This window comes from Odontesthes bonariensis, chromosome 24 (genome assembly GCF_027942865.1).
Source record: "Odontesthes bonariensis isolate fOdoBon6 chromosome 24, fOdoBon6.hap1, whole genome shotgun sequence".
NCBI lineage: Eukaryota > Metazoa > Chordata > Actinopteri > Atheriniformes > Atherinopsidae > Odontesthes > Odontesthes bonariensis.
Window position 1 is genome coordinate 955,898 of NC_134529.1, and position 26,845 is coordinate 982,742.

Below are 26,845 nucleotides of genomic sequence, written 5' to 3' on the forward strand. Positions count from 1 at the left end.
CTGTTGGCCTGTTGGCCTGTTGGCCCGTTGGCCTGTTAGCCTGTTAGCCTGTTGGCCTGTTGGCCTGTTGACCTGTTAGACTGTTGGCCTGTTGGCCTGTTAGACTGTTGGCCTGTTGGCCTGTTATTCTGTTGGCCCGTTGGCCTGTTAGCCTGTTGGCCTGTTGGCCTGTTAGACTGTTGGCCTGTTGGCCTGTTGGCCTGTTGGCCCGTTGGCCTGTTAGCCTGTTAGCCTGTTGGCCTGTTGGCCTGTTGACCTGTTAGACTGTTGGCCTGTTGGCCTGTTAGACTGTTGGCCTGTTGGCCTGTTATTCTGTTGGCCTGTTGACCTGTTAGACTGTTGGCCTGTTAGCCTGTTGGCCTGTTAGCCTGTTGGCCTGTTAGCCTGTTGGCCTGTTGGCCTGTTGACCTGTTAGACTGTTGGCCTGTTGGCCTGTTAGACTGTTGGCCTGTTGGCCTGTTAGTCTGTTGGCCTGTTGACCTGTTAGACTGTTGGCCTGTTGGCCTGTTGGCCTGTTGGCCTGTTAGCCTGTTGGCCTGTTGACCTGTTAGACTGTTGGCCTGTTAGTCTGTTGGCCTGTTGACCTGTTAGACTGTTGGCCTGTTGGCCTGTTGGCCTGTTAGACTGTTGGCCTGTTAGTCTGTTGGCCTGTTGACCTGTTAGACTGTTGGCCTGTTGGCCTGTTGGCCTGTTAGCCTGTTGGCCTGTTGGCCTGTTGGCCTGTTGGTCTGTTGGCTTGTTAGTCTGTTGGCCTGTTGGCCTGTTAGCCTGTTAGCCTGTTAGACTGTTGGCCTGTTAGTCTGTTGGCCTGTTGGCCTGTTAGCCTGTTAGCCTGTTGGCCTGTTGGCCTGTTGGCCTGTTGGCCTGTTGGCCTGTTGGTCTGTTGGCCCGTTGGCCTGTTAGCCTGTTGGCCTGTTGGCCTGTTAGACTGTTGGCCTGTTAGTCTGTTGGCCTGTTGGCCTGTTAGTCTGTTGGCCTGTTAGTCTGTTGGCCTGTTGGCCTGTTGGCCTGTTGGCCCGTTGGCCCGTTGGCCTGTTAGTCTGTTGGCCCGTTGGCCTGTTAGACTGTTGGCCTGTTAGACTGTTAGACAGTTGGCCTGTTGGCCCGTTGGCCCGTTGGCCCGTTGGCCCGTTGGCCTGTTAGTCTGTTGGCCTGTTGGCCTGTTAGACTGTTGGCCTGTTAGTCTGTTGGCCTGTTAGCCTGTTGGCCTGTTGGCCTGTTAGTCTGTTGGCCTGTTGGCCTGTTGGCCTCTTGGCCCGTTGGCCCGTTGGCCCGTTGGCCTGTTGGCCTGTTGGCCTGTTAGACTGTTGGCCTGTTGGCCTGTTAGACTGTTGGCCTGTTGGCCTGTTAGTCTGTTGGCCTGTTGGCCTGTTGGCCTGTTGGCCTGTTGGCCTGTTGGCCTGTTAGTCTGTTGGCCTGTTAGCCTGTTAGACTGTTGGCCTGTTGGCCTGTTAGCCTGTTAGCCTGTTGGCCTGTTAGACTGTTGGCCTGTTAGACTGTTAGACTGTTGGCCTGTTGGCCCGTTGGCCCGTTGGCCTGTTAGTCTGTTGGCCTGTTAGTCTGTTGGCCTGTTAGCCTGTTGGCCTGTTGGCCTGTTAGTCTGTTGGCCTGTTGGCCTGTTGGCCTCTTGGCCCGTTGGCCTGTTGGCCCGTTGGCCTGTTGGCCTGTTGGCCTGTTAGACTGTTGGCCTGTTGGCCTGTTAGACTGTTGGCCTGTTGGCCTGTTAGTCTGTTGGCCTGTTGGCCTGTTGGCCTGTTGGCCTGTTAGTCTGTTGGCCTGTTGGCCTGTTAGCCTGTTAGACTGTTGGCCTGTTGGCCTGTTGGCCTGTTAGCCTGTCAGCCTGTTGGCCTGTTAGACTGTTGGCCTGTTAGACTGTTGGCCTGTTAGACTGTTGGCCTGTTGGCCTGTTGGCCTGTTGGCCTGTTAGCCTGTTAGCCTGTTAGACTGTTGGCCTGTTGGCCTGTTGGCCTGTTAGCCTGTTAGTCTGTTGGCCTGTTGGCCTGTTAGCCTGTTAGCCTGTTAGCCTGTTAGACTGTTGGCCTGTTGGCCTGTTAGCCTGTTAGCCTGTTAGACTGTTGGCCTGTTGGCCTGTTGGCCTGTTAGCCTGTTGGCCTGTTGGCCTGTTAGCCTGTTAGTCTGTTGGCCTGTTGGCCTGTTAGCCTGTTGGCCTGTTGGCCTGTTGGCCTGTTAGACTGTTGGCCTGTTAGACTGTTGGCCTGTTGGCCTGTTGGCCTGTTGGCCTGTTGGCCTGTTAGCCTGTTGGCCTGTTAGACTGTTGGCCTGTTAGACTTTTGGCCTGTTAGACTGTTGGCCTGTTGGCCTGTTGGCCTGTTAGCCTGTTGGCCTGTTGGCCTGTTAGACTGTTGGCCTGTTGGCCTGTTAGACTGTTGGCCTGTTGGCCTGTTGGCCTGTTGGCCCGTTGGCCCGTTGGCCTGTTAGTCTGTTGGCCTGTTGGCCTGTTGACCTGTTAGTCTGTTGGCCTGTTGGCCCGTTAGACTGTTAGACTGTTAGACTGTTGGCCTGTTGGCCTGTTAGACTGTTGGCCTGTTGGCCTGTTAGTCTGTTGGCCTGTTGGCCTGTTGACCTGTTAGTCTGTTGGCCTGTTGGCCTGTTAGACTGTTGGCCTGTTGGCCTGTTAGTCTGTTGGCCTGTTGGCCTGTTAGACTGTTGGCCTGTTGGCCTGTTAGACTGTTAGACTGTTAGACTGTTGGCCTGTTGGCCCGTTGGCCTGTTAGTCTGTTAGTCTGTTAGCCTGTTGGTCTGTTGGCCTGTTAGTCTGTTGGCCTGTTAGCCTGTTGGCCTGTTGGCCTGTTAGTTTGTTGGCCTGTTGGCCTGTTGGCCTGTTAGTCTGTTAGTCTGTTGGCCTGTTGGCATGTTGGCCTGTTAGTCTGTTAGTATGTTGGCCTGTTGGCCTGTTAGTCTGTTAGCCTGTTGGCCCGTTGGCCTGTTGGCCTGTTGGCCTGTTATTCTGTTAGTATGTTAGCCTGTTGGCCTGTTAGTCTGTTAGTCTGTTGGCCTGTTAGTCTGTTAGTATGTTGGCCTGTTGGCCTGTTAGTCTGTTGGCCTGTTGGCCTGTTGGCCTGTTATTCTGTTAGTATGTTAGCCTGTTGGCCTGTTAGTCTGTTGGCCTGTTGGCCTGTTGGCCTGTTATTCTGTTAGTATGTTAGCCTGTTGGCCTGTTAGTCTGTTGGCCTGTTGGCCTGTTGGCCTGTTATTCTGTTAGTCCGTTAGTCTGTTGGCCCGTTGGCCCGTTGGCCCGTTGGCCTGTTGGCCTGTTAGTCTGTTGCCTGTTAGCCTGTTGGCCCGTTGGCCTGTTGGCCTGTTAGTCTGTTGGCCCGTTGGCCCGTTGGCCCGTTGGCCCGTTGGCCCGTTGGCCTGTTAGACTGTTGGCCTGTTGGCCTGTTGGCCAGTTGGTCTGTTGGCCCGTTGGCCTGTTGGCCTGTTGGCCCGTTAGCCCGTTGGCCTGTTGGCCCGTTGGCCTGTTGGCCTGTTGGCCCGTTGGCCTGTTAGACTGTTGGCCTGTTGGCCCGTTGGCCTGTTAGACTGTTGGCCTGTTGGCCCGTTGGCCTGTTAGTCTGTTGGCCTGTTGGCCTGTTAGTCTGTTAGTCTTTTAGCCTGTTGGCCTGTTGGCCCGTTGGCCTGTTAGTCTGTTAGCCTGTTGGCCCGTTGGCCTGTTGGCCTGTTGGCCTGTTGGCCCGTTGGCCTGTTGGCCCGTTGGCCTGTTAGTCTGTTAGCCTGTTGGCCTGTTGGCCTGTTGGCCTGTTGGCCTGTTAGTCTGTTGGCCTGTTGGCCTGTTAGTCTGTTAGTCTGTTAGCCTGTTGGCCTGTTGGCCTGTTAGTCTTTTGGCCTGTTGGCCTGTTGGCCTGTTAGTCTGTTGGCCTGTTGGCCTGTTGGCCTGTTAGTCTTTTGGCCTGTTGGCCTGTTGGCCTGTTAGTCTGTTAGTCTGTTGGCCTGTTGGCCTGTTAGTTTGTTGGCCTGTTGGCCTGTTGGCCTGTTGGCCTGTTAGTCTTTTGGCCTGTTGGCCTGTTGGCCTGTTAGTCTGTTAGTATGTTGGCCTGTTGGCCTGTTAGTCTGTTAGCCTGTTGGCCCGTTGGCCTGTTGGCCTGTTGGCCTGTTATTCTGTTAGTCCGTTAGCCTTTTGGCCTGTTAGTCTGTTGGCCTGTTGGCCTGTTAGTCTGTTAGTATGTTGGCCTGTTGGCCTGTTAGTCTGTTAGCCTGTTGGCCCGTTGGCCTGTTGGTCTGTTGGCCTGTTGGCCTGTTAGTCTGTTAGCCTGTTGGCCCGTTGGCCTGTTGGCCCGTTGGCCTGTTGGCCTGTTGGCCTGTTGGCCCGTTGGCCTGTTAGTCTGTTAGCCTGTTGGCCCGTTGGCCTGTTGGCCTGTTGGCCTGTTGGCCCGTTGGCCTGTTGGCCCGTTGGCCTGTTGGCCTGTTAGTCTGTTAGCCTGTTGGCCTGTTGGCCTGTTGGCCTGTTAGTCTGTTGGCCTGTTGGCCTGTTAGTCTGTTAGTCTGTTAGCCTGTTGGCCTGTTGGCCTGTTAGTTTGTTGGCCTGTTGGCCTGTTGGCCTGTTGGCCTGTTAGTCTTTTGGCCTGTTGGCCTGTTGGCCTGTTAGTCTGTTAGTATGTTGGCCTGTTGGCCTGTTAGTCTGTTAGCCTGTTGGCCCGTTGGCCTGTTGGCCTGTTGGCCTGTTATTCTGTTAGTCCGTTAGCCTTTTGGCCTGTTAGTCTGTTGGCCTGTTGGCCTGTTAGTCTGTTAGTATGTTGGCCTGTTGGCCTGTTAGTCTGTTAGCCTGTTGGCCCGTTGGCCTGTTGGCCTGTTGGCCTGTTATTCTGTTAGTCCGTTAGTCTGTTGGCCTGTTGGCCTGTTGGCCCGTTGGCCCGTCGGCCTGTTGGCCCGTTGGCCTGTTGGCCTGTTAGCCTGTTAGTCTGTTTGCCTGTTAGTCTGTTGGCCTGTTGGCCTGTTGGCCTGTTAGCCTGTTGGCCTGTTGGTCTGTTGGCCTGTTGGCCTGTTGGTCTGTTGGTCTGTTGGCCTGTTGGCCTGTTGGCCCGTTGGCCCGTTGGCCCGTTGGCCCTTTGGCCCGTTGGCCCGTTAGCCCGTTAGTCTGTTAGTCCGTTAGTCTGTTGGCCTGTTGGCCTGTTGGCCCGTTGGCCCGTTGGCCTGTTAGCCTGTTAGTCTGTTAGCCTGTTAGTCTGTTGGCCTGTTAGTCTGTTGGCCTGTTAGTCTGTTGGCCTGATGGCCTGTTAGTCTGTTGGCCTGTTGGTCTGTTGGCCTGTTGGCCGGTTGGCCTGTTGGCCTGTTAGTCTGTTGGCCTGTTGGTCTGTTGGTCTGTTGGTCTGTTAGACTGTTGGCCTGTTAGTCTGTTGGTCTGTTGGTCTGTTGGCCTTTTAGACTGTTGGCCTGTTGGCCTGTTACTCTGTTGGCCTGTTAGCCTGTTGGCCTGTTAGTCTGTTGGCCTGTTAGCCTGGATCTCATCAGCAGTTTGTTTAAACTTTAAATTGTAGGTTATGATGCAGACGTAAATAAATTCATCAGACTGAATGCAGAACAGTTCTTCATCCTCGTCTGGTTTTACCTTCATCGTCAGTCTGATCACATGACTCACCTCCTTTTGCTCCACCTGTTTATGTTGCTGATGCTTCAGTTTGTGTTGAACATGATGCTCACCTGTGTGTGTGTGTGTGTGTGTGTGTGTGTGTGTGTGTGTGTGTGTGTGTGTGTGTGTGTGTGTGTGTGTGTGTGTGTGTGTGTGCAGGCGATGCCTGAAGGATCTCGCAGCTCCTCCTCTCACGGCTCCATGGCTGAAGGTAAGAAACTCCTCATCATCACACTGCTTCAGATAAGAAGCAACATGCAGCTTTCATTTTGAAAGTTCAGATCAGATTTATTGATCATGCGTACACACGAAGGTTGCCTTCCACTTTTACCCCGTCCATTAACACATGCCAACCTGGAGCGGTTGGCAGCCGTTCAGCGCCCGGGGAGCACGGGGGTACGGTGCCTTGCTCAAGGGCAAACTTTCTGAGTTAGTATGCGAGTTTGAGTAAGCGAGAAGTTCCCGGATGCATACTAGATTCTCCTAAATGTTGGGTATGCATCATGAGGTTACTACTCATACTCAAACTACCCAAGATGCAACGTAACGTGACGTCGCCGATCGTCATTTCCTGTCAAAACGGCAGTTTCAAGCTAGCTACAGCGAGGGTAGGTTCACTTCCTGTTTTCAAAACAAAAGCACCAATTGTATGGTAATGGCTTTCCCTATGATAAAAGGCAACGGGTATTTTATTTTGTGAAAATAACCGGAAGTGCGTTAGCTCACTGCGGCTAGCTTTAGTAGCGCCACATTCATGGGAACAAAATTGTAAACAGGCGGTATTTTGTCAGGTTTTCAACACGTTGGGGATCTAAACGACTACTTTCTCGCCTGAAAATGTTTCAAATGTTGATAAAGTCTACAGAGTTTAGAGCTTAAGGGAAATCAGCTTCAGGCCGGCTGATTTCAGCTCGGGCAGGAGCGAAATGCATTGTGGGTAAACGCTCTGCATACTGGCTGATCGATCAGTATGTAGTATGGAAGTATGTAGTATGCAGTATGCAGTATGTAGTGTGGAAGTATGTACTATGTAGTATGTAGTGTCGAAGTATGTAGTATGTAGTATGTAGTATGTAGTGTGGACGTATGCAGTATGTAGTATGTAGTATGTAGTATGCAGTATGTAGTGTGGAAGTATGTAGTATGCAGTATGTAGCATGCAGTATGTAGTATGCAGTATGTAGCGTGGAAGTATGTAGTATGCAGTATGCAGTATGCAGTATGTAGTATGCAGTATGTAGTTTGCAGTATGTAGTATGTAGTGTGGAAGTATGTAGTATGTAGTATGCAGTATGTAGTGTGGAAGTATGTACTATGTAGTATGTAGTGTCGAAGTATGTAGTATGTAGTATGTAGTATGTAGTGTGGACGTATGCAGTATGTAGTATGTAGTATGTAGTATGCAGTATGTAGTGTGGAAGTATGTAGTATGCAGTATGTAGCATGCAGTATGTAGTATGCAGTATGTAGCGTGGAAGTATGTAGTATGCAGTATGCAGTATGCAGTATGTAGTATGCAGTATGTAGTTTGCAGTATGTAGTATGCAGTATGTAGCATGCAGTATGTAGTATGCAGTATGTAGCGTGGAAGTATGTAGTATGCAGTATGTAGTATGCAGTATGCAGTATGCAGTATGTAGTATGCAGTATGTAGTTTGCAAGTATGTAGTATGCAGTATGTAGTGTGGAAGTATGCAGTATGCAGTATGTAGTATGTAGTATGTAGTACGCAGTATGTAGTGTGGAAGTATGTAGTATGCAGTGTGTAGTATGTAGTATGTAGTGTGGAAGTATTTAGTATATAGTATATAGTGTGGAAGTATGTAGTATGCAGTATGCAGTATGTAGTGTGGAAGTATGCAGTATGTAGTGTGGAAGTATGTAGTATGCAGTATGCAGTATGTAGTGTGGAAGTATGTAGTATGCAGTATGTAGTGTGGAAGTATGTAGTATGCAGTATGCAGTATGTAGCATGCAGTATGTAGTGTGGAAGTATGTAGTATGCAGTATGTAGTATGCAGTATGTAGTATGCAGTATGTAGTTTGCAAGTATGTAGTATGCAGTATGTAGTATGTAGAATGTAGTATGTAGTATGCAGTATGTAGTGTGGAAGTATGTAGTATGCAGTATGTAGTATGTAGTATGCAGTATGTAGTGTGGAAGTATGTAGTATGCAGTATGTAGCATGCAGTATGTAGTGTGGAAGTATGTAGTATGTAGTATGTAGTGTGGAAGTATGCAGTATGTAGTATGTAGTATGCAGTATGCAGTATGTAGTATGCAGTGTGTAGTATGTAGTATGTAGTGTGGAAGTATGTAGTATGCAGTATGTAGTATGTAGTATGCAGTATGTAGTTTGGAAGTATGTAGTATGCAGTATGTAGTGTGGAAGTATGTAGTATGCAGTATGTAGTGTGGCAGTATGCAGTATGTAGTGTGGAAGTATGTAGTATGCAGTATGTAGTTTGGAAGTATGTAGTATGCAGTATGTAGTGTGGAAGTATGTAGTATGTAGTGTGGAAGTATGTAGTATGCAGTATGTAGTATGAAGTATGTAGTATGCAGTATGTAGTGTCGAAGTATGTAGTATGTAGAATGTAGTATGCAGTATGTAGTGTGGAAGTATGTAGTATGTAGTGTGGAAGTATGCAGTATGTAGTGTCGAAGTATGTAGTATGTAGAATGTAGTATGCAGTATGTAGTGTGGAAGTATGTAGTATGTAGAATGTAGTATGCAGTATGTAGTGTGGAAGTATGTAGTATGTAGTATGTAGTATCGAAGTATGTAGTATGCAGTATGTAGTGTGGAAGTATGTAGTATACAGTATGTAGTGTGGAAGTATGCAATATGTAGTATGTAGTGTGTAGTATGCAGTATGTAGTGTGGAAGTATGTAGTATGCAGTATGTAGCATGCAGTATGTAGTATGCAGTATGTAGTATGCAGTATGTAGCATGCAGTATGTAGTATGCAGTATGTAGTTTGCAAGTATGTAGTATGCAGTATGTAGTTTGGAAGTATGCAGTATGCAGTATGTAGTATGTAGTATGTAGTATGTAGTACGCAGTATGTAGTGTGGAAGTATGTAGTATGCAGTGTGTAATATGTAGTATATAGTGTGGAAGTATGTAGTATGTAGTGTGGAAGTATGTAGTATGCAGTATGTAGTGTGGAAGAATGTAGTATGTAGTGTGGAAGTATGTAGTATGCAGTGTGTAGTATGTAGTGTGGAAGTATGTAGTATGTAGTGTGGAAGTATGTAGTATGCAGTATGTAGTGTGGAAGTATGTAGTATGTAGTGTGGAAGTATGTAGTATGCAGTATGTAGTATGTAGTATGCAGTATGTAGTGTGGTAGTATGAAGTATGTAGTATGCAGTATGTAGTGTGGAAGAATGTAGTATGCAGTATGTAGTGTGGAAGTATGCAGTATGTAGTGTGGAAGTATGTAGTATGTAGTGTGGAAGTATGTAGTATGTAGTGTGGAAGTATGTAGTATGCAGTATGTAGTGTGGAAGTATGTAGTATGTAGTGTGGAAGTATGTAGTATGTAGTGTGGAAGTATGTAGTATGCAGTATGTAGTGTGGAAGTATGCAGTATGTAGTGTGGAAGTATGTAGTATGTAGTGTGGAAGTATGTAGTATGTAGTGTGGAAGTATGTAGTATGTAGTGTGGAAGTATGTAGTATGCAGTATGTAGTTTGGAAGTATGCAGTATGTAGTTTGGAAGTATGTAGTATGTAGTTTGGAAGTATGCAGTATGTAGTGTGTAGTATGTAGTGTGGAAGTATGTAGTATGTAGTGTGGAAGTATGTAGTATGCAGTATGTAGTGTGGAAGTATGCAGTATGTAGTGTGGAAGTATGTAGTATGTAGTGTGGAAGTATGTAGTATGTAGTGTGGAAGTATGTAGTATGCAGTATGTAGTTTGGAAGTATGCAGTATGCAGTGTGTAGTATGTAGTGTGGAAGTATGTAGTATGTAGTATGTAGTGTGGAAGTATGCAGTATGTAGTGTGGAAGTATGTAGTATGTAGTGTGGAAGTATGTAGTATGTAGTGTGGAAGTATGTAGTATGCAGTATGTAGTTTGGAAGTATGCAGTATGTAGTTTGGAAGTATGTAGTATGCAGTATGTAGTGTGGAAGTATGTAGTATGCAGTATGTAGTTTGGAAGTATGCAGTATGTAGTTTGGAAGTATGTAGTATGTAGTGTGGAAGTATGCAGTATGTAGTTTGGAAGTATGTAGTATGTAGTGTGGAAGTATGTAGTATGCAGTATGTAGTGTGGAAGTATGTAGTATGCAGTATGTAGTATGCAGTATGTAGTGTGGAAGAATATAGTGTGGAAGTATGTAGTATGTAGTATGTAGTATGTAGTGTGGAAGTATGTAGTGTGGAAGTATGTAGTATGTAGTATGCAGTATGTAGTGTGGAAGTATGCAGTGTGGAAGTATGTAGTATGTAGTATGCAGTATGTAGTGTGGAAGTATGCAGTGTGGAAGTATGTAGTATGTAGTATGTAGTGTGGAAGTATGTAGTGTGGAAGTATGTAGTATGCAGTATGTATTGTGGTAGTATGAAGTATGTAGTATGCAGTATGTAGTGTGGAAGTATGTAGTATGCAGTATGTAGTATGCAGTATGTAGTGTCGAAGTATGTAGAATGTAGTATGCAGTATGTAGTATGCAGTATGTAGTGTGGTAGTATGAAGTATGCAGTATGTAGTGTGGAAGAATGTAGTATGCAGTATGTAGTGTGGAAGTATGCAGTATGTAGTGTGGAAGTATGCAGTATGTAGTGTGGAAGTATGTAGTATGCAGTATGTAGTGTGGAAGTATGTAGTATGTAGTATGCAGTATGTAGTGTGGAAGAATGTAGTATGCAGTATGTAGTGTGGAAGTATGTAGTATGCAGTATGTAGTGTGGAAGTATGTAGTGTGGAAGTATGTAGTATGCAGTATGTAGTGTGGAAGAATGTAGTATGCAGTATGTAGTGTGGAAGTATGTAGTGTGGAAGTATGTAGTATGTAGTATGTAGTGTGGAAGTATGTAGTATGTAGTGTTGAAGTATGTAGTATGCAGTATGTAGTGTGGTAGTATGAAGTATGTAGTATGCAGTATGTAGTGTGGAAGTATGTAGTATGTAGTATGCAGTATGTAGTACGCAGTATGTAGTGTCGAAGTATGTAGAATGTAGTATGCAGTATATAGTATGCAGTATGTAGTGTGGTAGTATGAAGTATGTAGTATGCAGTATGTAGTGTGGAAGAATGTAGTATGTAGTGTGGAAGTATGCAGTATGTAGTGTGGAAGTATGCAGTATGTAGTGTGGAAGTATGTAGTATGTAGTATGTAGTGTGGTAGAATGAAGTATGTAGTATGCAGTATGTAGTGTGGAAGTATGTAGTATGTAGTGTCGAAGTATGTAGTATGCAGTATGTAGTGTGGAAGTATGTAGTATGTAGTGTCGAAGTATGTAGTATGCAGTATGTAGTGTGGTAGTATGAAGTATGTAGTGTCGAAGTATGTAGCATGTAGAATGTAGTGTCGAAGTATGTAGAATGTAGAATGTAGTATGCAGTTTCGAACACAGCCGATGTTTCTGCTTTGTGGCTCAGCTGGGGCAGGAGAACGGGGCAGGTGGGCAGGTGTTCTGTGCTGCTGGGCTCTGTGGGTTCTCTAACGGGTCAGAGGTCGGCCCGAGGTCGGCCCGGTTAGAGATGCTGAGGCGTCTGGTCCCGGCACAGAGCGTCTTTGTCTGAGTGGATGTGAGCGCTCTTTCTTTCTGTGGTGGAGGGAACCGGTGGCGCTCACATCTGCCCCAGCTCACATCTGCCCCAGCTGAGAGGGCTGTTAGTGACGCTGCTGGGGGGCGGAGCCAACAGCTCACCTGTGAGGACACACGCGCCTCCTGCAGGTGAAGAGGTCACATGACAGCTCACCTGTGAGGACACACAGGTGAGCTGTCATGTGACCTCTGACCTCTGACGCTGCTGAGGGGAGGTCCTGGTCCCGGTCCAGTTACTGGTTCAGGTCTAGTTATTGGTTCTGGTTCTCGCCCAGTTACTGGTCCTGGTCCCGGTCCAGTTACTGGTCCCGGTCCAGGTGTCTGTCCCTCCGTCCTGTGGGGCTGAAGCCAGCAGATGGCGTGCCGCTTTGCTCATCCCTTTGAGGCTAATTGGATGATTGGATTAGGCCCCGCCCCCCCCGCCAGGCAGCAGGTGGATTGTGTCGGACCGAGCAGACCTGCGGAGACTCGGACCTGAACAGTCCTGGCTCTGGTTCCACTGCCGAGCAGACCTGAGGAGACTCGGACCTGAACAGTCCTGGCTCTGGTTCCAGACGGCGCTAACTCTAAGGTAAGCTGGGATCCAACAGCTTCAGGGGAGGGTTCTGGGGGTTCTGGGGCTTCTGAGGGTTCTGAGAGTTCTGCAGGTGAGCCCGACCTGCAGCTGCATACCCAGGGGGGGTCGGCCTTCAGTAAAAAGGGGGAGGAGCCTCACAGCTCGCAGTACGGACGCTTAAATCCACCTTTTTTTTAACTAACTTGGTTGGAGGTCTCTGATGGTGGGACATCATGTGACCGTCACCATAGCAACAGCCTGGATTGTGTGTGTGTGTGTGTGTGTGTGTGTGTGTGTGTGTGTGTGTGTGCGTGTGAGACTTCCTGTCTCTCTGCACTTGAAGATAATCTCAGGTCACATGACTCTTAATCACCATGGGAACCAGCCGACTTGAAGACAGGTGCTGTGATGTCACTGAGGGAGGCGGGGCCAGAGTCTGAGGTCTCCCCTGATTGGTTCTTGGTGATCAGAAACAGGAAGTAGTTTTGTTGTTCCTCAACATGGAGTAGGTCAACTACACCTGGAGACACCACCTGGAGACACCTGGAGACACCACCTGGAGACACCACCTGGAGACACCACCTGGAAACACCACCTGGAGACACCACCTGGAAACACCACCTGGAGACACCACCTGGAGACACCACCTGGAGACACCACCTGGAGACACCTGGAGACCCTGTCCCAACAGGTGTTGGGACAAATGAGATCAAACACACCTGAGAATCCAGATGGTGATTTATTTTAGATCAATGGTGCCTCGGCCCAACTGGGCTGAGTTTGTGCTTTAAATTCATTCAGTTTTATTGATCTATGGGTGCCGTGTTCTCATCGGGTTCTGATGGTGTTCATATTACATACTACATATTACATACTACATACTACATATTCCATACTACATACTACATACTAGATATTCCATACTACATATTCCATATTACATACTACATACTACATACTACATACTACATACTACATATTCCATACTACATACTACATACTAGATATTCCATACTACATATTCCATATTTCATACTACATACTACATATTTCATACTACATACTACATACTACATATTTCATACTACATACTACATACTGCATGGTACATATTACATACTGCATACTACATACTACATACTTGCATATTACATACTACATACTACATATTACATACTGCATACTACATACTACATATTACATATTACATACTACATACTACATATTACATACTATATACTGCATACTACATACTACATATTACATACTACATATTACATACTAGATATTACATACTGCATACTACATACTACATATTACATACTACATATTACATACTCCATACTACATACTACATATTACATACTGCATACTACATACTACATATTACATACTACATATTACATATTACATACTGCATACTACATACTGCATACTACATACTACATATTACATACTACATATTACATACTGAATACTGCATACTACATACTACATATTACATATTACATACTACATATTACATACTGCATACTACATACTACATATTACATATTACATACTGCATACTACATACTACATACTACATATTACATACTACATATTACATACTACATACTGCATACTACATACTACATATTACATATTACATACTGCATACTGCATACTACATACTACATATTACATACTACATACTACGTACTGCATACTCCATACTACATACTACATACTTGCATACTACATATTACATATTACATACTACATATTACATATTACATACTGCATATTACATATTACATACTACATACTACATATTACATACTGCATACTACATACTACATACTACATATTACATACTGCATACTACATATTACATACTGCATACTACATACTACATACTACATATTACATACTACATACTACATATTACATATTACATACTGCATACTACATACTACATATTACATATTACATACTGCATACTACATATTACATACTGCATACTACATACTACATACTACATATTACATACTACATACTACATACTGCATACTACATACTGCATACTACATACTGCATACTACATATTACATACTACATATTACATACTACATACTACATATTACATACTACATATTACATATTACATACTGCATACTACATATTACATACTACATACTACATATTACATACTGCATACTACATACTACATATTACATACTGCATACTACATATTACATACTGCATGCTACATACTGCATACTACATACTACATATTACATACTACATATTACATACTACATATTACATATTACATACTGCATACTACATATTACATACTACATACTACATATTACATACTGCATACTACATACTACATATTACATACTACATACTACATATTACATACTGCATACTACATATTACATACTACATACTACATATTACATACTACATATTACATACTACATATTACATATTACATACTGCATACTACATATTACATACTACATACTACATATTACATACTGCATATTACATATTACATACTACATACTACATATTACATACTACATATTACATACTGCATACTACATATTACATACTACATACTACATATTACATACTACATATTACATACTACATATTACATATTACATACTGCATACTGCATACTACATACTACATACTACATATTACATATTACATACTGCATACTACATATTACATACTGCATACTACATACTACATACTACATACTACATACTACATACTACATACTACATATTACATACTGCATACTACATACTACATATTACATACTACATATTACATATTACATACTACATACTACATATTACATACTACATACTACATATTACATATTACATACTACATACTACATATTACATACTACATATTACATACTACATATTACATACTGCATACTACATATTACATACTACATATTACATACTACATACTACATACTACATATTACATATTACATATTACATACTGCATACTACATACTACATACTACATATTACATATTACATATTACATACTACATATTACATACTACATACTACATACTACATATTACATACTACATATTACATACTACATACTACATATTACATACTACATATTACATACTACATACTACATATTACATACTACATATTACATACTGCATACAGGAAGTGAACCTACCCTCGTTGTAGCTAGCTTGAAACTGCCGTTTTGACTCGAAATGATGATCGGCGACGTCACGTTACGTTGCATCTTGGGTAGTTTGAGTATGAGTAGTAACCTCATGATGCATACCCAACATTTAGAGAATCTAGTATGCATCCGGGAACTTCTGCTTACTCAAACTCGCATACTAACTCAGAAAGTTAGTAGGAGTAGTATGCGGCTTGGAACACAGCCCGGGTTTCACCTGGTACATTCCTGACACACTCGGGTTTATCAGCAGAACCGGTTCTGTTCCAGTTATTTTTGGGAGTTGGTTCTGTGACCCGGGTCACATGACCTCCGAGGGCAGATTGAGCTGAACAACCTGCACGTTGCCGGGAGCAGCCGATTGGTCGGCTCAGGCTGTTGGGTCATCGCAGCAGGTGTGTGTGCTGGATTAAGGCTTCATCCTCATTACTGCAGATTACAGCACACACTGACCTCCAGCCGGGCTCTAACAGAACGGTCCAGCTGCCCATCCATCAGGTATTGATCAGGTATTGATTAGGGATTGATCAGGGATTGATCGCGGCCTCTCTGACTCAGGTCTGATCCCAGATCGGCGTTCTTCTGTTCACCTGCTGCAGAACCGATCAGAACTCCTGACCCAGCCTGAACCCTCTCAGACGAGCTTTCTATAGTTCTCCAGGCTTCTTGGAGGACATCCCAAAGCTCTTCTTTGGATGTGGGCTGCCTCCGATCCTCAGAACCTCAGATCCTCAGAACCTCAGAACCTCCGATCCTCAGAACCTCAGAACCTCAGAACCTCCGATCCTCAGAACCTCAGATCCTCAGAACCTCAGAACCTCAGATCCTCAGAACTTCAGATCCTCAGAACCTCAGAACCTCAGAACCTCAGATCCTCAGAACCTCAGATCCTCAGAACCTCAGAACCTCAGATCCTCAGAACCTCAGATCCTCAGAACCTCACAACCTCAGATCCTCACAACCTCAGATCCTCACAACCTCAGATCCTCACAACCTCAGATCCTCAGAACCTCAGAACCTCAGAACCTCAGATCCTCACAACCTCAGAACCTCAGATCCTCAGAACCTCTGATCCTCAGAACCTCAGAACCTCAGATCCTCACAACCTCAGATCCTCAGAACCTCAGAACCTCAGATCCTCAGAACCTCAGAACCTCAGAACCTCCGATCCTCAGAACCTCAGAACCTCAGAACCTCCGATCCTCAGAACCTCAGATCCTCAGAACCTCAGAACCTCAGATCCTCAGATCCTCAGAACCTCACAACCTCAGATCCTCAGATCCTCAGAACCTCAGATCCTCAGAACCTCAGATCCTCGGAACCTCGGAACCTCAAATCCTCAGAACCTCAGATCCTCACAACCTCAGATCCTCAGAACCTTAGAACCTCAGAACCTCAGATCCTCACAACCTCAGATCCTCACAACCTCAGATCCTCAGAACCTCAGATCCTCAGAACCTCTGATCCTCAGAACCTCAGAACCTCAGATCCTCACAACCTCAGATCCTCAGAACCTCAGAACCTCAGAACCTCAGATCCTCAGAACCTCAGAACCTCCGATCCTCAGAACCTCAGAACCTCAGATCCTCAGAACCTCAGAACCTCCGATCCTCAGAACCTCAGAACCTCAGAACCTCCGATCCTCAGAACCTCAGATCCTCAGAACCTCAGAACCTCAGATCCTCAGATCCTCAGAACCTCAGATCCTCAGAACCTCAGATCCTCGGAACCTCGGAACCTCAAATCCTCAGAACCTCAGATCCTCACAACCTCAGATCCTCAGAACCTTAGAACCTCAGAACCTCAGATCCTCAGAACCTCAGAACCTCAGATCCTCAGATCCTCAGAACCTCAGAACCTCAGATCCTCAGATCCTCAGATCCTCACAACCTCAGATCCTCAGATCCTCAGAACCTTAGAACCTTAGAACCTCAGAACCTCAGATCCTCAGAACCTCAGATCCTCAGATCCTCACAACCTCAGATCCTCAGATCCTCAGAACCTTAGAACCTTAGAACCTCAGAACCTCAGATCCTCAGATCCTCAGATCCTCAGAACCTCAGATCCTCAGAACCTCAGAACCTCAGATCCTCAGATCCTCAGAACCTCAGAACCTCAGATCCTCAGATCCTCACAACCTCAGATCCTCAGATCCTTAGAACCTCAGATCCTCAGATCCTCAGAACCTCAGAACCTCAGATCCTCAGATCCTCAGAACCTCAGATCCTCAGAACCTCAGAACCTCAGATCCTCACAACCTCAGATCCTCACAACCTCAGAACCTCAGATCCTCAGAACCTCAGATCCTCAGATCCTCAGAACCTCAGATCCTCAGAACCTCAGATCCTCACAACCTCAGATCCTCACAACCTCAGATCCTCACAACCTCAGATCCTCAGAACTTCAGATCCTCAGAACCTCAGATCCTCAGAACTTCAGATCCTCAGAACTTCAGATCCTCAGAACCTCAGAACCTCAGATCCTCACAACCTCAGATCCTCAGAACCTCAGAACCTCAGATCCTCAGAACCTCAGAACCTCAGATCCTCAGAACCTCAGATCCTCAGATCCTCACAACCTCAGATCCTCACAACCTCAGATCCTCAGAACTTCAGATCCTCAGAACCTCAGATCCTCAGAACTTCAGATCCTCAGAACTTCAGATCCTCAGAACCTCAGAACCTCAGAACCTCAGATCCTCAGAACCTCAGAACCTCAGATCCTCAGAACCTCGGAACCTCAGAACCTCAGATCCTCAGATCCTGCCCTTGGAGACTTCTTGATTTTTAGCCTTTTTCACAATGATTTGGAGCTTGTTTGTACATTCCGTGGCGCGTTCTCTGGGTGATCGATTCAAGTGACTCGAAAACGCGATTCCCTTTAGTGAGTGACTCGTACAAACTGGAGTATCCCATCACTATAACACCCCGTCACGTTAACGAGCCGCTGGATTTCTTTAAAAGAAAATCGACAGCAGGAGCAGCGCCTGTAACGGCTGCGTCGGTTAACAGTCGAGCACAAACGGCCTCACACAAAGTCACAAACAGAATCCCGCAGTGCAGCCACATGCTGTTCAGCTGCGGCGTCTGAAAACAAAACGCAGACCTCAGCTCGACACTGAGCGGGACTTGTGTGGCAGTTTGAAGCCTGCAGCCACGTTTTGAGAAGTTGTGCAGAACAGAATCATTGCAGCCACTAATGCAGGGTACATTTTAGTTGTTTTTTTGCACAGATTGCAAATTACACACTTTTATTTTCTCTTTTTGAACTCTTTGTGTTGTTTGATGTTATGGATTTTGATTCATTATAAAATATGATTGGTGTTTGTTCAATAAAGTTGAAATGTAATTTGTCAATATTTTTGTTGGGGCGACGGGGGCAGGTGGGCCTGGGAAATCCCAAAAAGTTTGAGAACCACTGTTATAGCCCCTCCCCCTCCTTATTGTCACACCCATGGACTTATGTTTTTAGTTTCATGTTTTAAGCTACGTTTTTGTGTTCAGTTCATGTTTTGAGTTTTTAGTCCTGCCATTGGTTTTCCCCTCACTCTGTTAATTAGTTCATTCCCCACCAGCTGCACCTTGTCCCCAATCACTCCCTATGTAGTTTCCAGTCTCCCCTCTCAGTTGGTCGGATCTTTGTTTGCTTACCTGACCTGCCTGCCTTGCTTCCCGTGGTTCCAAGTTAAGGATTTATTTATCTATGCCCTGCCAAGTCCTTTGTTTATTTCCTCACAGTTTGGTTTTTTGAATCTGGCTTAGCTGCGCTTTTTGTTTGTACTTTGTTATTTTTTGTAAATAAACCCAGTTTTGCTTTTTAAGTCCACATCCGTGTCCTCCATCGTCACCCATCCCTGACACTTATAGCCCCTCCTTATAGCCCCTCCCCCTCCTCTGTGCACGTGGGGCGTTCAGGAGTCCTTTGAGCTGCAGGGAATCTGCTTTTCCTTTAAACCTCTGGGATCATCTGGAGCTGATGGGGTATCAGAGGAGCATGTGGGGCAGTCTGGCTGCAGGAGGTGTGGCGGTGGTGAGGTGTTCTGAGGAGGGGAGCACCTCCTTCAGGAGCGTTGGGGCCCAGCGGCGGTTCAGACGGGCGTTTGTGCGCCGCTGGTTCGGTGAGTCTCTGAGTTCATCACAGAACTGAAAACTCTCAGAAATCTGAGCGTCTCCGGTTCTGTGGGTTTGAAGCTGCCTGGTTCATCAGAACCTTCGTCCTGTGTCTGGGTTCTGATGAGGTTCTGGTGAGGTTCTGATGAGGTTCTGGTTCTGTGGGTGCTGTAACGGCCGGCTCTGAGTTTGAATGTAAACTCTGCGCTGTGATTGGCCCTCAGGCTCTTATCAGGCCCATAAAGCCCCTCCCTTCCTGTGGGGTCAGTGAGCGCCTCGCTGACTGCAGGAAGCCGGCAGCTAACGGACGCTTTGAAGCTGTTTTCATTCAAACTCTCTCTCCTACTCTGGACTCTGTTCCAGCTTCCTGCTTCTTTGGTTCTGCTTCAGAGGTCAGAACTCCGTCAGGTTCGCTCTGAGACCAAACGGGTCATCAGAAGAATAATAAAAGTTCAGAGTAACATCTGTTTCTGTTGGCTTTTAGGAAACTTCCCATCTGCTGACAGTGAGAGTTTGAAGTTTGTTTCTGCTGGATCTGTGAGAACACTACATTACCCATGATGCTATGCTGCAGCTCACAGGTCTCAGAGTGGAACCTGGAGCGGAGCGGCCGCCGGGTGAACGTACGGAAGTGAATCTGATCAGAAGTTAATGATCCGATCAGAGCAGTGATTGATGACAGTTTATCTGAATGATCCGCAGGAAGCCTGCTGATTGGATGGTGATGTCATCCCGTGGATTAAAGGGAATCAGAAAGATCAGGAAAATCAGGAAGAATCAGAATCAGAATTACTTTATTAATCCCTTGCGGGAAATTCCTTTGTTGCAGTGCTCTCATTACAGGAAAAAGAAAATATTAATAAGAATAAGAAAGGGAAATATCAATATGTACAAAAATACAATAATTAATAAACAATATTTACAATGCTACTCAGTAGCTAATTATTATTGTGTTCGAAACCACATACTACATGCTACATACTACATACTACATGCTACATACCGCATGCTACATACTACATACCGCATACTACATATTACATGCTACATACTACATATAACATATTACATGCTACATGCTTCATGCTACATACTATATACTTCCATACTACATACTGCATATTACATACTACATACTTCCATACTACATATTACATGCTACATACTACATGCTACATACTACATATAACATATTACATACTACATACTTCCATACTGCATACTACATGCTACATACTACATGCTGCATGCTACATACTACATGCTACATACTACATGCTACATGCTACATGCTACATACTACATACCGCATACTACATGCTACATGTTACATGCTACATGCAACATACTACATATTACATGCCACATACTACATACTACATGCTGCATGCTACATACCGCATACTACATGCTACATGCTACATACTACATAATGACATGCTACATACTATATGCTACATGCTACATACTACATACTGATCGATCAGAGAGTATGCAGAGCGTTTACCCACAATGCATTTCGCTCCTGCCCGAGCTGAAATCAGCCGGCCTGAAGCTGATTTCCCTTAAGCTCTAAACTCTGTAAACTTTAGCAACATTTGAAACATTTTCAGGTGAGAAAGTAGTCGTTTAGATCCCCAACGTGTTGAAAACCTGACAAAATACCGGCTACCGACAATTTTGTTCCCACGAATTCGACGCTACTAAAGCTAGCCGCAGTGAGCTAACGCACTTCCTGTTATTTTCACAAAATAAAATACCCGTTACCTTTTATCACAGGGAAAGCCATTACGGTACAATTGGTGCTTTTGTTTTGAAAACAGAAAGTGAACCTACCCTCGTTGTAGCTAGCTTGAAACTGCCGTTTTGACAGGAAATGATGATCGGCGACGTCACGTTACGTTGCATCTTGGTTAGTTTGAGTAGTAACGATGTCATCACTCTGTCTCCCCCCCCCCCCCCAGAGTCCCCCCGCCTGTCCATCGCCTCCATCAGCAGCGATGAGCGCGCTCCGTCGGCCACGCCCTCCGACTCCTCCGACCTGCCGTCGTCGGGCCGGCGCCCGGTCAGCCTGATCTCCACGCTGTCCTCGGGCTCCGGATCCTCCAGAGACGACGGCCTCGCCCCCCCCCAGCTGTCCGCGGGGTCCTCCGACACCGACCTGAACCAGAACCCGACCCCCCCCCACGGGGAGGGGCCGAGCCCCCGGCCGGACAGGAAGGGGCGGAGCTTCGTTCATAACAAGAACAACAACAACAGGACGTGGACGGTGAGCCGCGCGCTGAGCCACCGGCAGCAGGCGTTCATCAGCGGCGGCATGGCGCCCAACCCTCAGCCGACCTACCTGGACCGCGTCGTCATGGAGATCATCGAGACGGAGAGGATGTACGTCAGAGACCTGCGCATGATCGTAGAGGTGAGTCAGCGAACGCCAGAGACTGGGTCAGAAACCGGGTCAAACCCTTGGTTATATTTAGAAGTACTCGGGTCAGACTGAGAGAAACCTGAACATAGAACTAAGACCTGAGCCCAGAACCAGAAACCTGACCCGGGTCGAAACAGAAATGTATAACTTGTGTGATTGGGGAGTCAGTGTCAGTGTCCGGTCTGTTGTTGGTCCTGCAGGATTATCTGGCTCACATCCTTGATCAGGCTGACACCTGTTCACACCTGTTCACACCTGTTATCCACCTGTTATCCACCTGTTCACACCTGTTATCCACCTTTTATCCACCTGTTCACACCTGTTCACACCTGTTCCCACCTATTATCCACCTGTTATCCACCTGTTCACACCTTTTATCCACCTGTTCACACCTGTTATCCACCTGTTCACACTTGTTCACACCTGTTATCCACCTTTTATCCACCTGTTCACACCTGTTCACACCTGTTATCCACCTTTTATCCACCTGTTCACACCTTTTATCCACCTGTTCACACCTGTTCACACCTGTTATCCACCTGTTATCCACCTGTTCACACCTGTTATCCACCTTTTATCCACCTGTTCACACCTGTTATCCACCTGTTCACACCTGTTATCCACCTGTTATCCACCTGTTATCCACCTGTTCACACCTTTTTATCCACCTGTTCACACCTTTTTATCCACCTGTTCACACCTTTTTATCCACCTGTTCACACCTGTTCACACCTTTTATCCACCTGTTCACACCTGTTCACACCTGTTATCCACCTGTTCCCACCTGTTATCCACCTGTTCACACCTGTTATCCACCTGTTCACACCTGTTATCCACCTGTTCATACCTGTTCACACCTGTTATCCACCTGTTCACACCTGTTATACACCTGTTCATACCTGTTCACACCTGTTATACACCTGTTCACACCTGTTATCCACCTGTTCACACCTGTTATCCACCTGTTCACACCTGTTATCCACCTGTTATCCACCTGTTCACACCTGTTATCCACCTGTTCACACCTGTTCACACCTGTTCACACCTGTTATCCACCTGCTATCCACCTGTTCACACCTGTTCACACCTGTTATCCACTTGTTCACACCTGTTATCCACCTGCAGGATTATCTGGCTCACATCATTGATCAGGCCGACCTGTCCATCCGTCCTGAGCAGGTCTGCGCTCTCTTTGGGAACATCGAGGACATCTACGAGTTCAACAGGTGAGAAACACCTTTCTTAACTGTCTGAACAGGTGACCCTGTTGTTCCGTATCCTCAGTTTGTTTCCTGTTCGCAGCGAGCTGCTGCAGGATCTTGACATGTGTGACAACGACCCGGTCGCTGTCGCCAGGTGCTTCGTCATGAAGGTGAGAGTTAATGATGTCATCAAGAATCATTTGGATCAAAGTGTTTCCGCTCAGTGTCAAACATTTATTTTGTTTCAGAGTGAATACTTTGAGATCTACACGCAGTACTGCACCAACTACCCAAAGTGAGTTATCACCTGTTCACACCTGTTCACACCTGTTATCCACCTGTTCACACCTGTCCACACCTGTCCACACCTGTTATCCACCTGTTCACACCTGTTATCTACCTGTTCACACCTGTTATCCACCTGTTCACACCTGTCCACACCTGTCCACACCTGTCCACACCTGTTATCCACCTGTTCACACCTGTTATCTACCTGTTCACACCTGTCCACACCTGTCCACACCTGTTATCCACCTGTTCACACCTGTTATCTACCTGTTCACACCTGTCCACACCTGTCCACACCTGTTATCTACCTGCCCACACCTGTTATCTAGAATAACAGGTTCTAGAATGCGCTGCTGAGGGTGGCAGCACGTTGGAGTAGCTCTGTACCTCACATTGAGATTTTTCTTTTTTTCTAAATTTCATTCCTGTTATTTCTTGGAAGAAATTGCATTTTTTGGACAACTGTTCCTTCCTGCCTTGGATGCTGTGCAGCTGGATTAATTTTTCCCAATACTTTTGTATATTTTACTCTTTTGTCATGATGCATCACCATAGCAACAAGGTGGTTTACAACAGGGAGCAGCTGAATAACATTGGAAAAGCAGAAATAATTCGACAACTGAAGCCAGAAATCCCACTGGAATTGAAAATGAGGCGTCGTGGATGCAGAGCAGGAGCAAAGAGGAGAGAAAGAAAGAAGAAGTTCAAACCATCTCTGCCATCCTGCATCATGGGAAATGTAAGATCGTTAGCTAACAAGTTGGATGAACTTTTAGCCTTGATAAGGACTCAGCAAGAATATCGGGAATGTAGCATTATGTGTTTTACTGAGACATGGCTGCAGGATCATATCCCCGACTCCAGCGTCTCTCTGCCGGGCTTCCTGACTGTACGAGCAGATCGAGATTTAAAGAGTAGCAGGAAAAGGAAAGGGGGTGGATTGGCAGTGCTTGTCAACAACAGATGGTGTCACCCAGGACATGTTACTGTGAAGAGTCGTCTCTGCAGTCCTGACATTGAACTATTGGCAGTAAGTTTTCGTCCATATTATTTGCCAAGAGAGTTCACCAGTGTTGTTTTGGTGGCTGTTTACATTCCACCCTCAGCTGTTGCCGACACTGCATGTGATGTCATCAGTTCCGTTGTTGCTAAGATACAGACACAACACCCCAATTCTTTTGTGGCAATATCTGGTGATTTTAATCATGCCTCACTCTCTGCTACACTGCCAACTTTTCAACAGTTTGTCAGCTGCTCTACCAGAGAAAACAAGACATTGGATTTGTTTTACACAAATGTCAAGGATTCATACATTTCCAAATCAAGACCTCCCCTGGGAAAATCAGATCACAACCTTGTTTTTCTCTGTTCAGCATATAAACCCCTTGTCCAGAGACTACCTGTCACAAAGGGGACTGTTAGAAAGTGGTCACATGAAGCTGAAGAAGCCTTACAGGGTTGTTTTGATGCAATCGATTGGATTTCTCTTTGTAAGCCACATGGAGAGGACATTAATGCCATGACTGAGTGTGTGACTGACTATATAAACTTCTGTGTGGACAACACCATCCCCACCAGAACAGTGAGATGCTTCCCTAATAACAAACCCTGGATCACCAGTGAGCTAAAGGAACAGTTGAACAGGAAAAAAAGAGCCTTTAGGGAGCGAGACAGGGAGTTACTGAGGAGTATACAGAAGCAGCTCAAAGTCAAGATCAGAGAGAGCAAGGAGGTGTATAGAAAGAAGTTTGAGAGCAAACTGCAGAGGAACAATATCAGAGATGTGTGGTCAGGAATGAAGAAGATCACAGGCCTCAAGCAGAGGGAGGATCGGATGGATGGAAGTCTGGACAGAGCAAATGAGCTGAACACATTCTTCAACAGGTTCAGTTCAGGAACAAGCTCACCATCCTCCCCTCCTGTTCCCAGCCAAAGAGACATCCCACCCTCCTCTGACCCACAGCTTTCCTGTAACATCTCCATCTCCACCTCCACCTCAGTCATGGATTCTTCTGCTTCCACTAGTTTGTCTTCAACCAAATCAGGAGATGCTGCTGTCCCCTTTGCCTCCCCCTCCCACTTTTCTGTTTCTAGAAGTCAGGTGAAGAGGCAGTTGGAGAGACTGAACCGGAACAAGGCTGCAGGTCCAGATGGTGTCAGCCCCCGAGTCCTGAAGGCCTGTGCAGAGCAGCTCTGTGGGATTCTGCAACACCTTTTCAACCTTAGCTTGACCCAAGAGAAGGTACCACTGTTGTGGAAGACATCCTGTCTGGTTCCGGTACCAAAGAAAACTCACCCTTCAGTCATCAATGACTACAGACCTGTTGCACTGACATCCCACATCATGAAGGTCCTGGAGAGACTCCTGTTGACCCACCTGTGTAAGCAAACCAGCACATATCAGGACCCCCTGCAGTTTGCTTATCGCCATGGAGTTGGAGTTGAAGACGCTATCATAAACCTGCTTCAACAAACCCACTGTCATCTGGACAAAGCAGGCAGCACTGTGAGGATCATGTTCTTTGATTTCTCCAGTGCATTTAACACAATCCAGTCTGATCTGCTTAGTCTGAAACTCCAGAAGACTCAGGTGGAGGCCTCAACAATCACCTGGATTAATGACTACCTGACAAACAGACCACAGTTTGTCAGACTGAAGAATTGTGTGTCTAACCAGGTGATCAGCAGCACAGGAGCACCACAGGGGACTGTACTCTCACCATTCCTTTTCACTCTGTACACTTCAGACTTCCAGTACAAGTCAGACTCCTGTCATCTACAGAAATATTCAGATGACTCTGCAGTTGTCGGGTGTATCAGAGATGGACAAGAAGCTGAGTACAGAGAGCTGGTGGACCGCTTTGTGGCATGGTGTGGGAACAATCATCTCATCTTGAATGTTAACAAAACAAAGGAGATGATTGTAGATTTCAGGTGAAACAGGGTCAGATCAAACCCTGTTTCCATCATGGGAGAAGAAGTGGAGGTGGTTGAGGAATATAAATACCTTGGTGTTCATGTGGACAACAGACTGGACTGGAGACACAACAGTGAAGCCATCTACAAGAAAGGACAGAGCAGACTGTACTTCTTGAGGAAGATAAGGTCCTTCAAGGTTTGCAACAAGATGTTGCAGATCTTCTACAAGTCTGTTGTTGAGAGCGTCATTTCCTCTTGCGTCATCTGTTGGGGCAGCAGCATCAGAACCAGGGACCTAAAAAGACTCAACAACCTGATAAAGAAGGCTGGTTCTGTTCTGGGGACGACTGTGGAACCTCTGGAGACAATAATGCAAAGAAGGATTTTGCATAAAATCAAGAGAATTATGGACAACCCTGAACATCCTCTCCATGAGACTGTTATCGGAAAACAGAGTCTCTTCAGTCAAAGGCTTCTTCAGTTTGGATGCAAAACGGACCGCTACAGGAAATCTTTCCTGCCCACAGCCATCAGCATCTATAATAACTCCTTGATTTAATTGAGCTACATCAACTTTTAATTTCCCTCTGGGATAAATAAAGTATTTTTGAATTGAATTTGAATTGAATTTTGAATTGAATTGAATCTACCTGTTCACACCTGTTATCTACCTGTTCATACCTGATATCTACCTGTCCACACCTGTTATCTACCTGTCCACACCTGATATCTACCTGTCCACA

At 45.7% G+C, this 26,845-nt stretch overlaps 1 protein-coding gene across 3 annotated transcripts in view; it reads left to right on the forward strand.

The window, feature by feature from the left end:
* Nucleotides 1–26,845, forward strand: part of LOC142374741 (pleckstrin homology domain-containing family G member 3) — a 53,905-nt gene that overhangs the window by 6,321 nt on the left and 20,739 nt on the right. For 2 of the 3 annotated variants that reach the window (XM_075458526.1, XM_075458527.1), the window contains exons 2-6: nt 5,747–5,798; nt 21,233–21,684; nt 22,819–22,919; nt 22,996–23,065; nt 23,144–23,190. In XM_075458526.1, the coding sequence (XP_075314641.1) occupies nt 5,750–5,798; nt 21,233–21,684; nt 22,819–22,919; nt 22,996–23,065; nt 23,144–23,190 (719 nt within the window). In that variant the 5' untranslated portion in view covers nt 5,747–5,749. Of the gene's footprint in view, nt 1–5,746; nt 5,799–19,142; nt 19,277–21,232; nt 21,685–22,818; nt 22,920–22,995; nt 23,066–23,143; nt 23,191–26,845 lie in introns of those variants that run through there. The other variant, XM_075458525.1, reaches the window with a different exon arrangement.